Below are 14,409 nucleotides of genomic sequence, written 5' to 3'. Positions count from 1 at the left end.
TAGCCATATAAGGAAAAATGCCCCGCCCCTTGGAAGCCATTTTTTTCAAGCAAACATAATTATTTTCTAACTCATCCAAGATATCATTGAGACCAATCTTCTGACCAAATTTCATGAATATTGGACAATAAATGTGGCCTCTAGAAAGTTAACAAGGTTTTACTATAGCCATATATAGCCATACATGTATAAGGAAAATGCCCCGCCCCTGGTGGCCATGTTTTTAAAGCAACCAAAACCATTTTTGATCTGATCCAAGATGTCATTGGGACAAATCTTCTGACCAAGTTTCATGATGATCGGAAAATAAATGTGACCTCTAGAGTGTTAACAAGGTTTTACTATAGCCATATACGGAAAATAGCCCCGCCCCTATGGTGGCCATGTTTTTCAACCAACCGGCGTCATTTTTAAACTCGTCCAAGATATTATTGGGATAAATCTTCTGACTGAGTTTCATGAAGATCGGACTATAAATGTTGCCTCTAGAGTGTTAACAAGATTTTACCATAGCCTTATAAAGCCATAATAAGGAAAAATGCCCCGTCCCTTGGCGGCCATGTTATTCAAGCGAACGGCCATGTTATTCAAGCAAACGTAACCATTTTCGAACTCATCCAAGATATCATTAAGACAAATCTTCTGACCATATTTCATCAAGATTGGACAATTAATGTGGCCTCTAGAGTGTTAACAAGGTTTTACTATAGCCGCATAAGGAAAAATGCCCCGACCCCTGGCGGCCATGTTTTTCAACCAACCGGCATCATTTTCGAACTCGTCCAATATATTGGGATGAATCTTCTGACCAAGTTTCATTAAGATTGGCAAATAAATGTATCCTCTAGAGTGTTTTTTTTACTATTTTACTAAGATTTTACTATAGCCCTATATAGCCATATAAGGAAAAATGCCCTGCCCCTTGGCAGCCATGTTTTTCAAGGTTACCATTTTTGAACTCATCAAAGATATCAGTGGGACAAATCTTCTGAGCAAGTTTCATGAAGATCGGAAAATAAATGTGACCTCTAGAGTGTTAACAAGGTTTTACTATAGCCATATACGGAAAATAGCCCCGCCCCTATGGTGGCCATGTTTTTCAACCAACCGGCATCATTTTCGAACTCGTCAAAGATATTATTGGGATGAATCTTCTGACCAAGTTTCATGAAGATCAGACAATAAATGTGGCATCTAGAGTGTTAACAAGATTTTACTATATATAAGGAAAAATGCCCCGCCCCTTTGCAGCCATGTTTTTCAAGCAAACGTAACCATTTTCGAACTCATCCAAGATATCATTTAAAAACCAATCTTCCGACCATATTTCATGAAGATTGGACAATAAATGTGGCCTTTAGAGAGTGAACAAGGCAAATGTTGACGTCGCACAACGGACAATGCACAACGCACGACGGAAAAAAAGGCGATCACAAAAGTTCACCATGAGCACGTTGTGCTCAGGTGAGCTAAAAATGTCAAAGTGCAAAATGATACATTTGTAAAATGAGTCATATATTTGTTCAAACACTTTCCGCCCAAACAAAGATGAAAAGTTAGCTGTAACCTACTTGGCCTTTAAATGTCAGTTTTGTTACATGAAGTTATTGTATGCAATTTCAACACAGAACCTTGTGTATTTCGACCTCTTATCGTTTGCTTTAAGAACAGTAAAAAGACGTTGTCACGATTGGCACTCAATATTGTAGGCTTAAAATTTCTAAATGAGACAAGTGGTGTTAACTAAGAGGGTTGTGGTAGGCAATTGTTTGTTGCAAGAGCTAAATAAGCATGGATGTGATGAGGCTCATAACTGGATTGTCAATTACCCCTAAGGCTACTATATCATTGAAGGTCCTTTCTGTATGGTACAGTGCTCCAGCTAGACGTAGTCTTATTTATAAGATGCGCAAAGAATTTAGAGATACATTTGTACTTTTTATATGGGCTAAATTCTTTGGATTGTCTTATCGGTGAAGGACCAATTTAGTGTTGGACATAAGAAAGTTTAAATTTTCATCAATTTGCGTAAAATTGCAAAATAACATTACCAACTCATAATGTTTTAGTTCAGAAGTCCATTTTTATCTCAAATATCTTCGAATTGAAGTTAGAAAGGCATAAATTCTTCAGTTAAACTTCTGCTTAAATCGAAAAACAATCACTGACCTATAGCCATGTCATGAAACTAATGTAAATATGAACCAATCAGAAGAAGGCATTACAGTGTAACGTGTACGCAAAATTTTATTTAACATGAGCTTTTAACACCGACTTTTACCTAACTAGATCTAGTATGGTAATCTTTGTCGATTTAATAAGCATATGTTCAAAACAGATATGGTGCAGTTTCTATTCACTCTTCTAAGTTTAAGCAAGTTTTTATGCATGTCTTTTTCGCACCTCTCTCTGTCTGTGTTGTTTTATGTACTTAAATTCTACGTTACATAGGACGGTATACTATACGACCTGTATCAATATTATTTATGTACAGTATAAAGATAAAAGATGTACTTTATTTCAGAACTTTTTAATTGTCACTTTAGAAAAACAGGAGCTGTCAGAGGACAGCGCGCTTGACTATTCGAGTGCTTGACAGTATTACGTAAGCCATCATGGGGAAATTGTTCATATTCAATAATTTATTAGACGATCTTTCAAAAATAAAAAAAGGAAAAAAAAAAATATTTTTTTTTTTGGGGGGGGGGGGGTTGAAAGAGGGTATAATGTGGGGTGGGGTCATTTATTAGACGATCTTTCAAAAATAAAAAAAAGGAGAAAAAAAATTGTGTGTGTGGGGGGGGGTAGGGGGGAGTAGAGGGGGGTTAGAGGGGGGTATAAAGTGGGGTGGGGTAATTTATTAGATGATGTTAAAAAAAATTGGGGGGGGGTTGGGGGTAGGGGGGGTTGAGAGGGGGGTATAATGTGGGGTTGGGTAATTTATTAGATGATGTTAACAAAAAATTGGGGGGGGAAAGTTGAGGGGGTAGGGGGTGAGAGGGGCTATAATGTGGGGTGTGTTAATTTATTAGATGATGCTTAAAAACAAAATTGGGGGGTGTGGGGTTGGGGGGGAGGGATTCTGGGTAGGGGCGTGGGGTATTGTTTGGGTGGAATCCATTGTGGTATTCAGGTAAGTGTTGTTTTGTCAAAGTAATAATAAAATGTGATCATAAATAAAGAAGTTATGGCAATTTAAGCAAAATGTTCAATTATCTAATTCTAAGTGTAAAAGGGGCCATAATTATGTCAAAATGCTTGATACAGTGGTCTTTTCTTGTTTATAGGTTGGGGTCATGATGGTAAACAAGTATGCAAAATATGAAAGCAATATGTCAAAGCACATTGAAAATATTTGGGGTAGTACGCAAACTTTAACATTTGCTGCATATTCTAAGTGGACAAGGAGCCATAATTATAACAAAATACTCGATAGAGTAGTCTGCTCTTGTTTATAGGTTGGGGTCATGTTGGTAAACAAGTATGCAAAATATAAAAGCAATATGTCAAAGGATATAGGAAATATTTGGAGTAGTATGCAAAGTTTAAAATAGATTTATCAATAATATGCATATTCTAAGTATAAAAGGGGCAATAATTCTGTCAAAATGCTTGATACAGTTGTATGCTCTTGTTTATAGGTTGGGGTCATGATGGTAAACAAGTATGCAAAATATGAAAGCAATATGTCAATATTTCATATATAATAGTTGAACTAAAAACAATGCTAAATTAATCCAGAAAAGTATAATAACATCGGCTTACTATATGTAAGGCTCTGCACCACAACAGATGAACGCAAACTGTATTTTACGCCATTTATTCTTCCACATTTAAACCAGATGTTTTACATCCAGGCTGTGTTATCGATTTATATCTACACAGCGAGCAAATTGAGAGATATTGAAAATTTGAATAGTGGTTGGATTTAAATTGCTCAGGCAGGCAAAATTTAAAGTGTCATTACATAATTTTTTCAGAACATTATCGAAAAATGAATAATCTACACAGGTATGTAAATATTATTGCAGTCTGTTGATATAAAGTGTCTGATATTGGGGCTTGAATGTTGCGCACAAAATCCTTGCGCAACAATATAGACATAGAAGGAAAAATGTCCACCATTAATTGAATGTCTCCCGGGTTGTAGGCTCCAAATATTACCAATATTAAAAGTAGCTTAATATTTGAGAGCGTCAACAAGTTGGACTACAGCTAATCCTAAATGGAAGGGCGCCCTGACCTGCCCTTCCAAAGCCCCACCCTGCCCTTAATTTATAAATCTCTTATTAAATTGTAATTTATTCCTCAAAGTAGACATTTTATTCGAATGGTTTAATAATAATTGGAATAATATATTCTAACAATTATTAAGAACATTAAAAATTTTATATGCAACACAGAGCATTCTAGATAAGCCTGCGCACTTTAAAGTGCCCTTTTGACAAAAAACTGCACTTGGAAAGTCTTGGAAGTGCTCTTTTGACAAAATAACCCCCAGCCCTTTTCAAATCCTTGCTGGAGCACTGGATACTTATTTATCTTTTAGAGGATTAAACATTTTTAACATATATATATATAGTTAATATTATGTTCGTGAATCGCTAATTTCTTGCGAATTGTTTTATTTTAATCGCCGAATTTAAGATTCAATAAACAATGACAATTTTGTCGTGAAGAATCAGTAACATAAGTCATAGTTACATTACCTCCGGACCTTCATCAGCCAATGAGGAATAATCCACAGCTTTTCTCTTACGCCCTCTTTTACTGACTACTTCTCCAGCAACACCAGCCGTCCCATCAGCAGATAAGGGTTGATTCAAACAAGCATTTACTTCAGGCACGACAGCATCTTTTTTTGGCTTTTTTCCTCTTTTTCTTTTCGGCAAGGGTTCATCTGTTTTTTCTAACTCTTCCTGTATGCCATTCATTGTATTGTTCAGGAACAACTCGCCTTCATTTATGGATGCTTCAAGTGATTCCTGATTTTTAGGCTTTCTTCTTCGTTTTCTTTCCTGCATAGGTTTATCTGTTTTTTCAAACGCCTCTTGTATGCCATTGGTCGTATTATTTAGTAAAGACTCACCCTCATTTATGGATTCTTCATGTTGTTCCTGTCTTTTAGGCTTTCTTCTCCGTTTCTTCTTTTGGACAGGTTCTTCAATCAACCCCTTTTCTTGTACTGTTTTACTCAGAAAAGACTCTGCATCCAAACTTGTCTCTATGGTTACATTGCTATCATCTGAAAGCACATCTGATACACTGAGATCCTTGCAGTCTGATTTTCTTACTCTCTTTTTAGGCATTTCAATCACCTTTTCATTTTCATTGTCCAGTTCTTTTTTTGAACTCTCATTAAATTTGGTATCATTATCTTCAACATTTCCTAAAGAAACATCCTCATATTTATCTTTCAACTGGGTTAACAATAAGTCTTTTTTACTCTGTCTACCTCCACGAGATTTTTTTTTGGAAGTGTTCACAGTTTGGTTTTCTTTGCTTTTATCCATTTCAGATAGATCTAGTCCTTTATCAAGTTCTGCATAATTTACAGATTTCACTGATCGCCTTCCTTTACGCCGAGACAAATCTGTGCTAATACTTGTATCTAATTGTTGATTTTCGGATTGTGCAATGTCTTCACAAGCAAGCAACTTTGTTTCTCTTGTAGTCCCAATACCACTTTCAGCAATTCCCACATGTGAATGTGCTCCATTAGTGCGATCATTATTGCAGGATTTATTTTTGCTACCTACACCTTGTTTGACCTCAAGAGCCAATCTTTTAGTAGTTCGAACACGTTCAACCTCTTTTTTAAGCTCCAAATACTGTTCTCTGTTCTCAAATGTATACTCACTGTCATCACTTGAGTCTATAATCAGGAATTCACTGAGATCTTTTGTTTTATCTTTATCTACATATTTTAGTGCTTCCAGGTTGGAAGGTTGAAAAGAACTGACAGATTCACTACCTGATTTTAAATGTGAAATACTATTGCAAAAACTGTCTTCTAAAGATTTAGATTTCGCCACTGTCTCATCAGTGTTTGCAGACTCAGGTGATGTTTTCTTTCTCTTTTTGGAAGCTGAGCCTAATTTCTTATGCTCCCTATTCATATTTATTCCATCTTCATAATCATCACCTAGACGTTTTGGTTTTCGTTCACGTTGGGGATATGACTTTACATCAGTGGCTGCAGTGCATATGGGTGAAACACTGATGCTTGCAGGTCCTTCCCTAGAGGTGGGGTTGGCTTTCTGAGGAGCTGGTGTTGAAGTCTCCATAGTTTTAATCAGTCCAGTCCTGTTGAACTGAAATAAAACATAAAATGAACCCTTTTGATCTTTGTTAATATTTCATTTAAAGAACTTCACAATGTTCTGATTCTTCTACTTCATACTTCCTACAGTCAATTGCTGACTATTACAGGAAGGCCAATTATAGGCAGATATGGAAACTGTCAAGTCCGTGTCCTGGGAAGAATCAGTACTTGGTGTCTATGGAGGAGATAATGAGAACGCTCCCAGAATAGGGAGCGAACCCATGAACATCCGATCGCTAGGCGGACACCTCATCCACTACACCACCGCGACCTTTTTAATTCTTCAACTCCTTTCACTATACCCATCAGGCCCATCTAGTTTCAACTGTGACCTTGACCTATGACCGAGCAACTCTAATCTTAAAATTCCTTTGTGCATGTCAAACTTATAAGGACATGAACACGCCAACAAATACACACACATTTATATACTGACATCGTGCTTAACTATTTTTTCGATTTGATAGCATAATGTTCATTTACTATCAGTCACCTAGCTGAGACATATTTAATGGTATACATATATATATATACATATATATATATATATATATATATATATATATATATATATATATATATGTCATAGTTACATAGTAAATTATATGAACAATTAAAGCTGAAAACTAAGATTACGATAAGAAGATTGGCCACGCTTTATCATTTTCTATAATTATCACTGTTAAACTGTGAAATGACTTCATTTTTATGATGTTACGACTTAATTATTTCAGCAAAAATACAAAAATAATAATTTGTAAGCATAAAATAAAAATAACAAGAGATGTGTTCGTCAGAAACACAATGCCACCTATTGCGCCGCTTTGAAGCCATAAATTTGACCTTTGACCTTGAAGGATGACCTTTACCTTTCACCACTCGAAATGTGCAGCTTCATGAGATACACATGCATGCCAAATATAAAGTTGCTATCTTCAATATTGCAAAGTTATGACCAAGGTTAAAGTTTTGACGCCGCTTTGATGCTATATATTTGACCTTGACCTTGAAGGATGACCTTGACCTTTCACCACTTAAAGGGGCCTTTTCACAGATTTTGGCATATTTAAAAGTTTGTCATTAAATGCTTTATGTTGATAAATGTAAACATTGGATCTTAAAAGCTCCAGTAAAAAATCAAGAATAAAATTTAAAAAAGGGGAAAAAAAGTAGCCGGTACCAGGGATCAAACCAGTGACCCCCGGAGTCCTGGAGTTAGTCTGAAGTAAAAACGCATTAGCCCTCTCGGCTATTCCGCCGGGTATACACAGTATAAGTATTTTATACCTTATATAAGCAATCTTTGTAGTTTCGTAAAATTAAACGACAACAACAGAACTCTCCAAATTATTCAATCGTTTCGCGTTGCAACGCTTTATAATTTTTAGGTTTTCAAATCGTCAAAAGATACATATAATGGCTATATTGGACTATGGTAAATGTTAAGTAATATCCCGGTGTGACCCAAATTCGACGATATAACGGATACATAAAGCAATATTGAGCAAATAATAAAAAAACTTATATAGCAAAAAATAATAATTTTTAACTCGGCTGTAATTCTTTGAAATGATTCCAAGACAATAATCATCCATGTAAATTTAAACCGATAAAAATAAAACATCGTCGAATTTAGATGTCGTTGAATTTGGGCTACGGTAGGATACTGTTTCCTCACAAATATCATAACTTAAACGAAAATTTGCGAATCTGAAACAACTTTTTTCAATTTTGTCAATTTACCAAACCATGAAAAGATCCCTTAAAAATGTGCAGCTCCATGAGATACACATGCATGCCAAATATCAAGTTGCTATCTTCAATTTTGCAAAAGTTAATAAACTTTAACCAATGTTAAAGTTTTGGGACACACACAATAAAATGAATGACAGACAGGCTAAAAACAATATACCCCTGATGTTTCGATCCGGGGGCATAAAAAGTGTTGGACTTCATTGAATATTGTTATTGATTTACTAGTGATCATAGAAATATTTTCACGTGTGAAGGATTTATCGTTTTCTATGACCAATCGTAAATTAAAATTAATGTTCAAACAAATCCAACAAATATCGATCCTCAATATAAATAATGACAAAAGCAATTTTATCTGTCATTCAACTGTAGCCAGTTATGTTGGGTCCTGAAACTATGGTGTTAACGCTCTAGTCCAAGGAAATACCCTCACGTGCTTTTTAACGCATTAAATGCCAACAAAGAAATGCTATGATATAAATTAAAGATGCTTATTGATGCTGGTGTCAATTGTTAACTCCCCTTTCAGTTTCATGCTGCAATGACTGTGGTCTAAAAGTGACAAATAAGGCATTCATGTAAACTCCGATAAACAATTGTTCTGAGTTATATATCATTCATTTCCAGTAAAAACTTTATAGAAAAAGGCATCAAAACTCCAAAATAATTTAATTCAACAAATACTACCTGACTACAATGTGGAAATGTGCCACCAGCGGACTCGAACCAACAACGGTGAAGTTGAACTGGTAAAATCTGTCGTCGAAAAATGTCGTTGTCGGCTATGGGCTACACTCAACTAAAGTAAAACATATTCCAGTAACTACCAATAGTTACGAAAATAATAATGAAAATATCGATGTAAATTATACTAGCTTTTGCGATATAAAAAATCGGATCTGATTTACCGGATCCAGTCCAATATCTATCAATGAACATACATCTTTGTTCTAGCTGATCCCAAATCTCACATAATATAAATGTATCAATTAAATTAGTCTATCCTTTTGGTGGTGCCCCTTAACTGATCAAACTCATCTTCATGACAGGGGAATAGGGGGCCCTTTTGGGAGAACATGCTCGTACAACTGATTCTTGGTGGTTCCATACTGTAAAAGATCATACATCTTTGAAAACATTTACCACTATTGCATAAGCGATGTTGCATCTCTGCAGACCCTACACGACAGACGGAATGACACTAAATTAATCATCTTTTTCAAAATTGTTCAAGGTTTAGTGGCTGTGCCCCTACCATCATATATCGAGCGACTCACCAGATTCACTCGTCACATGCACCCCTCTCCTACAGACAGATCTATACCACTGCAAATTATTATAAGTTTTCATTTGTCCCAAGTGCTATTGTGATGTGGAATAACCTCCCTGCCACTAGTTTTACATCCTGATCTTGAAGGGTTTAAGCAGTCCCTGCTTTCCCCTTCTGCCCCTTGAACTCCGGGAGACATGTTTTTATCAGTTTTTAACTTAAAACAACTTCACCTTATATGATGAATCTATCATACTTTTATCTTTCTCACTTTGAACACTTTTATCTGACACTCAGACTGCGCACCTGTCAATAATACCCGAGAGGGGAGTACGACAGTATAGACAGATAGATTAATTTTCAACTTTAAGATTCTGGCGTATGCTATGGATTTATTTTTATTTAAGACCATCTATCATTTAAAGGTACATTTTAACAAAGTAACATTTCTATGTTTCAATTATTAATAATGTATCTAGAACTTATTTCCTTTAACATATATATGCTGGATGAGCGCCCACAGAGGTCCTCGGCTACATCCATAGATGCTGTGAGATACAGCAATCAGATGTTGTGGATACCGCATCTAAAATTGCACAGTGAAGACGAATATTTTAAAAAGACATAAAAGAACACGCCCAGGTCGGTTGTGCTGACTAAATCAACATTCGTTTGGCATTCTGTTGATTTAACTTGCCTTAACCGTGTGGCCCCCAAATGCATTCCCTAGCCAAGTTTGAACAAACACTTGCTTCACTCAAAGTTTCAGCTATATACCTCCATCCAAACTTTAGTTTTTGAAAAGATATTATTTTCTATGTTTAGTAATGGACCTCACATGGTGATCCTCAAGACAGTTGTGAAGTTTAACTTGAATACCTGTAGTTGTTAAAGAGATATGTGCACGTTTCTCATTAACGATAACCTTAATTCCATCTTGCACCTAAATCTTTTAAATGTTATTTGTACATAATAGGGCATATTCCTGCTAAAAAGGTGATCACAGTTATATGTCTTGGTCAGTGAATGTTTTCACACAACTGTAGGAAATTAAGAGATATGGAGTTGTTGCATGCAAATGCTAAAGATAATTTTTGAAGAACAAAAAGGGTCAGAATACTGCTAAATGTCAGGTCAGAATTATGCAACTTAGTCAGTGAACTCATGCTATGACCGTACCCCTTTACCACTTAGATACATATTTCAACACCCTTAGAAAGTTAAATTTAATTCAAGACCTTTCTTACTAGATTCAAATTTTAAAGGCTTCATTTCCAACCCTAAGATACTGATGAGAAGCAAACAACATAAAATCTAAACAGACTGCAAGTTATTGCAGGTTGTTCTGGTGTTATGCTGTTTGCACAGTCATAGCCATTTTCACTTTGCTTCTGAGTGGGAAAGGGTTAAACTCATGTTTGAAGATTTAATTGAATACATGTACAAGAAACAGTGATATGGAGATGTTGGATGTTTACCTTACCAAGAACTTAACGCAGATGCCAACAAATGGGAGAGAACATTGATTGAATAGGTGAGGTAATGAATGACAATACTGTGAATTTTGCATTTTATTCAGTTCCAATTTACTTATGCCAAGAGAAAGGTACAACATCCTCTCTGACAAACATCATAGCATTTCTGAAAATCAATATATGTAGTTTCCATTTTGCAAATTTTGCAATAAGAACACTTATAGAATAGAAATATGTACACTCATACATACATTTAATGCATGATTTGTCCGTCAGAAACAATGGCATTTAAATACAAGCATGTCAACCATTAGTTATGTCACAGATACAAAACAATACCTTTTTTGTGGGGATAAAAAACAACACTTTAAGCACATAAACATATTGCAAAACTTGTTATTGCAGTGTTGTTTATGGATAACATCAACTGAAATTTATAAAATTGAGCCTCGCTCTGGGAAAATGGGGCTTAATGCATGTGCGTAAGATGTCATTGCAGTCCACACAGGCTCCTCAGGGACTACACTTTAAACCTTTGCTGTTTTTTCCTTTAGAAATGACTTCCTTTTAATGACAAATTTAATATAAGAGTAAAGTGCCATCCCTTAGCTTGGACGACACTTTACACACATGCATTAAACTCCATTTTCTCAGAGCATCCTGTGGTGCTAGGATTTGAGCCCAAGTTTGGAGGTTTAAGGGGCTAAACTTGTACAGTAACAACATTTTGCAGAAACTTTTAAAGTTTGAAAATGCAAACCAGATATAGAGCTACATGTAGTTAATAATGTATGGTAATTTTCTAAACAAAAAGACACGTTTAATCCAAAAAAAAAAATAGTGTACACTTACAAAACATAATGCTAAATACATGTTCTTAAACATATGTTCTTAGCCAGAAAACTGATTCAAAATCAATTCAACAAATCATTATTTGGAGATATTTGTTTATGTACCAGCTCCTTTTTATTATGCTTCAAACATGAAAACACATTCCTAATATGAATTTAGATAAAAGCAAAACGACAAAGAACGCATAAAACCAGCAACAATGACTTGCAATTTAAATCAGTAGATCATCCAACATCCAGTTTATATTGCTTATTACCAAAGTTATGATTTTAAAGTGTTCCTCTATGAAATGAATGGCGTTTTAATATTTAACTAGAGCTTATACCCAACAAACTCAAATGGTCACAGAGCAAATATGAGCCGTGTTCTGTAAAACTGGGCTTAATGCATGTGTGTAAAGTGTCGTCACAGATTAGCATGTGCAGTCCTCACAGGCTAATCTGGTACAAAACTTTGTGCTAAGACTCTTATCATTTATAGTAGACTTCCTTTTTAAATTCCATTAAAACGGAAAGTGTAGTCCCTGTTTAGCCTGTGCAAACTGCACATGCTAATCTTAGATGACACTTAAGGCAAATACAAGAAAGCGGCTCATATACATCTACACAAAACTAACAAAGCCAAAATGTAACCTTTTAGAAATATACAGATCTATGTTACAACAGTTAGCAAATATACAAATTCAAAACACTGGTAAATGCATCTCAATCTACCACTGTCATTTTGCATTAAAACACTTTAGAAATGTATTTATCCAATATCAGTAAATTCACCTACATTTACAAATCCATTCTCTGTGACAAAAGTCCCAAGAAGTTGTTCTTTATAAAAAGTTGCCCAATTTGTGAAAATACCCTTGGCTACAAAGGCGCTTGTATGCTCATTTTTTTAATCACTGCACTTATTTTCATTCTTAAACTGCTACAACTTTTGTTCAAGGCGTATTAAACAGACAGCAGCCTCAGCTTTCATTACATGATATAGTACTCTCTTTCAAACATGAAAGGGCAGACAACTTGCTTGCTGTATAGAGCATATTGCAGACACTCACAGCTTCAGAGATAACCTCAAAGGTTCCATAAGCAATTCTGAGAATTCTCTACATAGCAGCAATATCACCATTTTTTTTATTCACAAAAAACGGACATGCCAGTGTCTAAATGTTGCACTATGCACCTTAAATGCTTTGCATGTTATGCAGGTACGCCGTATAAAGTAATATGTACAACCAAAGTTTTGCTGACACGTGTACACAATCACAAGGTCATGTTGCGACCTTCAATGCTAATAGTCACTGCACGCATGCTCTTCTTATTTTTCTTCTTTTCTGCAAATTTCCTCACTTGCTTCTCATATCTAGTGGGCTCTTTCTTGATAGTCTGAAAAACACATAATAATATTTCATTTTTATTTCTCTTTGCAGTATGCCAAAATCCTATACATTTTTGTTTCTAGGAAACCCTTTGAGAGAGAAAAAGGTCTAGTGTACAAGTACAAGTATTCTGTGATTGATGTATTAATGGCGGCCTAATTCTAGGAAAATGGGAATTAGCATAGTGTCTTCTCAAATAAGCCTGTGCAGTCTGCACAGGCTAAACAGGAATTACATTTTTAGCCTAGACTGGATTTTTGTTCCTTTAAACAAAACATTTCATATAAGCAGAAAATGTTGTCCCTGATTAGCCTATAGGACAACATTTTCCACACATGCATTCAGCCTCAATTTTTCATATTTATTAATACTATCAATAAATATTCTAACTAAAATAATGGAATATTTCCACTATAAAATACAATATAAAAATGAATTCAGCATTTTACAATGTGAAATATGTTTCTGTATTAACGGCTGAAAAAGGCAATTTATGTTTTATACTAGTATAGTAAATATCCGTAACAGTAAAAGCCACATTGAGACAAATCAATTATATTTAGATATAAACAAAATAGGCTGTCACATCATACAACATATTCATGCCCGTCTTTTCAAAATGTAAGCTATGAATTTAATTTTGTGTAAATGAAACAATAGAAAATAAAATCCTTATGTTTATGAATATTTTCTTGTTCTATTAAAAGGTGGTGAATAATAAATGGAATATCACATGACTTTGTTGTTCAGATGTTAAGCATAGCTAGTTAAATACAACATCACAGGATCATCATACATGTATGCAGTACAACATATCTGAACACCACAGTCATTTAATATTCCCCTTACAATCAACAATTGGTATTCATTTTTACATGCACTATTTTTTCATCAATTATTTGTATGGTCATTTATTTTCCAAAATCACCACTGTTATTGAATAAGCATACTTTAAATTTGTACTTGTAAACCCTATTGTATTTTCTAAAAGATTTATTTCCAAATTTAAACACAAATTGAGCGTTGTTGTGGGAAAACTGAGTTTAATGCATATGCATTAATTGTTTCCTAAGATAAGACTGTGCAGTCCTCACAGGCTAATCAGGGACAACACTTTCCATCCAAACTAGATTTTCGTTTAGAAATTACTAACTTTACACAAAAATATGATAAATCAGAAAGTGTTGTATGTGATCTGCCTGAGCTGATGGCAAAAGCTATTCTGGTACGAGGCACATGCATTAAGCTCAGTTTCTCAGGGCTTGCTGCAGAATTCCTCTCTTTATAAGTGCAACCCATGACTCGGTGGTTTACCTTTCTAGCCTAATCACCATTCTGACCCTTCTATAATGGCATACCT

At 35.0% G+C, this 14,409-nt stretch overlaps 2 protein-coding genes and 1 long non-coding RNA gene across 24 annotated transcripts in view; 1 reads left to right on the top strand and 2 right to left on the bottom strand.

The window, feature by feature from the left end:
• The window catches only part of LOC127834468 (uncharacterized), a 58,778-nt gene extending 49,944 nt beyond the window's left edge, over positions 1–8,834 (bottom strand). Inside the window, exons 1-2 of the mRNA XM_052360324.1 lie at positions 8,768–8,834; positions 4,710–6,314 (exon numbers count right to left, since the gene is read on the bottom strand). Of these exons, the coding sequence (XP_052216284.1) occupies positions 4,710–6,287 (1,578 nt within the window). The 5' untranslated portion in view covers positions 6,288–6,314; positions 8,768–8,834. The remainder of the gene's footprint in view (positions 1–4,709; positions 6,315–8,767) is intronic.
• A 2,074-nt stretch (positions 8,835–10,908) lies between these two features.
• The window catches only part of LOC127834079 (IWS1-like protein), an 86,998-nt gene continuing 83,497 nt past the window's right edge, over positions 10,909–14,409 (bottom strand). For 11 of the 22 annotated variants that reach the window (XR_008027788.1, XR_008027791.1, XR_008027792.1 and 8 more), the window contains one exon: positions 10,909–12,450. Coding sequence is in view for 9 of the 22 variants with exons in the window: in XM_052359668.1 (XP_052215628.1) it covers positions 12,934–13,056 (123 nt within the window). In the remaining 13 variants the exon portion in view is untranslated. Of the gene's footprint in view, positions 12,744–12,765; positions 13,057–14,409 lie in introns of those variants that run through there. The other 11 variants (XM_052359662.1, XM_052359663.1, XM_052359665.1 and 8 more) reach the window with 5 other exon arrangements.
• Positions 11,386–14,409, top strand: part of LOC127834090 (uncharacterized) — a 27,945-nt gene continuing 24,921 nt past the window's right edge. Inside the window, exon 1 of the long non-coding RNA XR_008027803.1 lies at positions 11,386–11,518. This is a non-coding gene — a long non-coding RNA (uncharacterized LOC127834090). The remainder of the gene's footprint in view (positions 11,519–14,409) is intronic.

This window comes from Dreissena polymorpha, chromosome 6 (assembly GCF_020536995.1).
Source record: "Dreissena polymorpha isolate Duluth1 chromosome 6, UMN_Dpol_1.0, whole genome shotgun sequence".
NCBI classification, from domain to species: Eukaryota; Metazoa; Mollusca; class Bivalvia; order Myida; family Dreissenidae; genus Dreissena; species Dreissena polymorpha.
The sequence above is the reverse complement of the archived record's forward strand: the minus strand, read 5'-3'. Positions and strand labels throughout refer to the sequence as shown.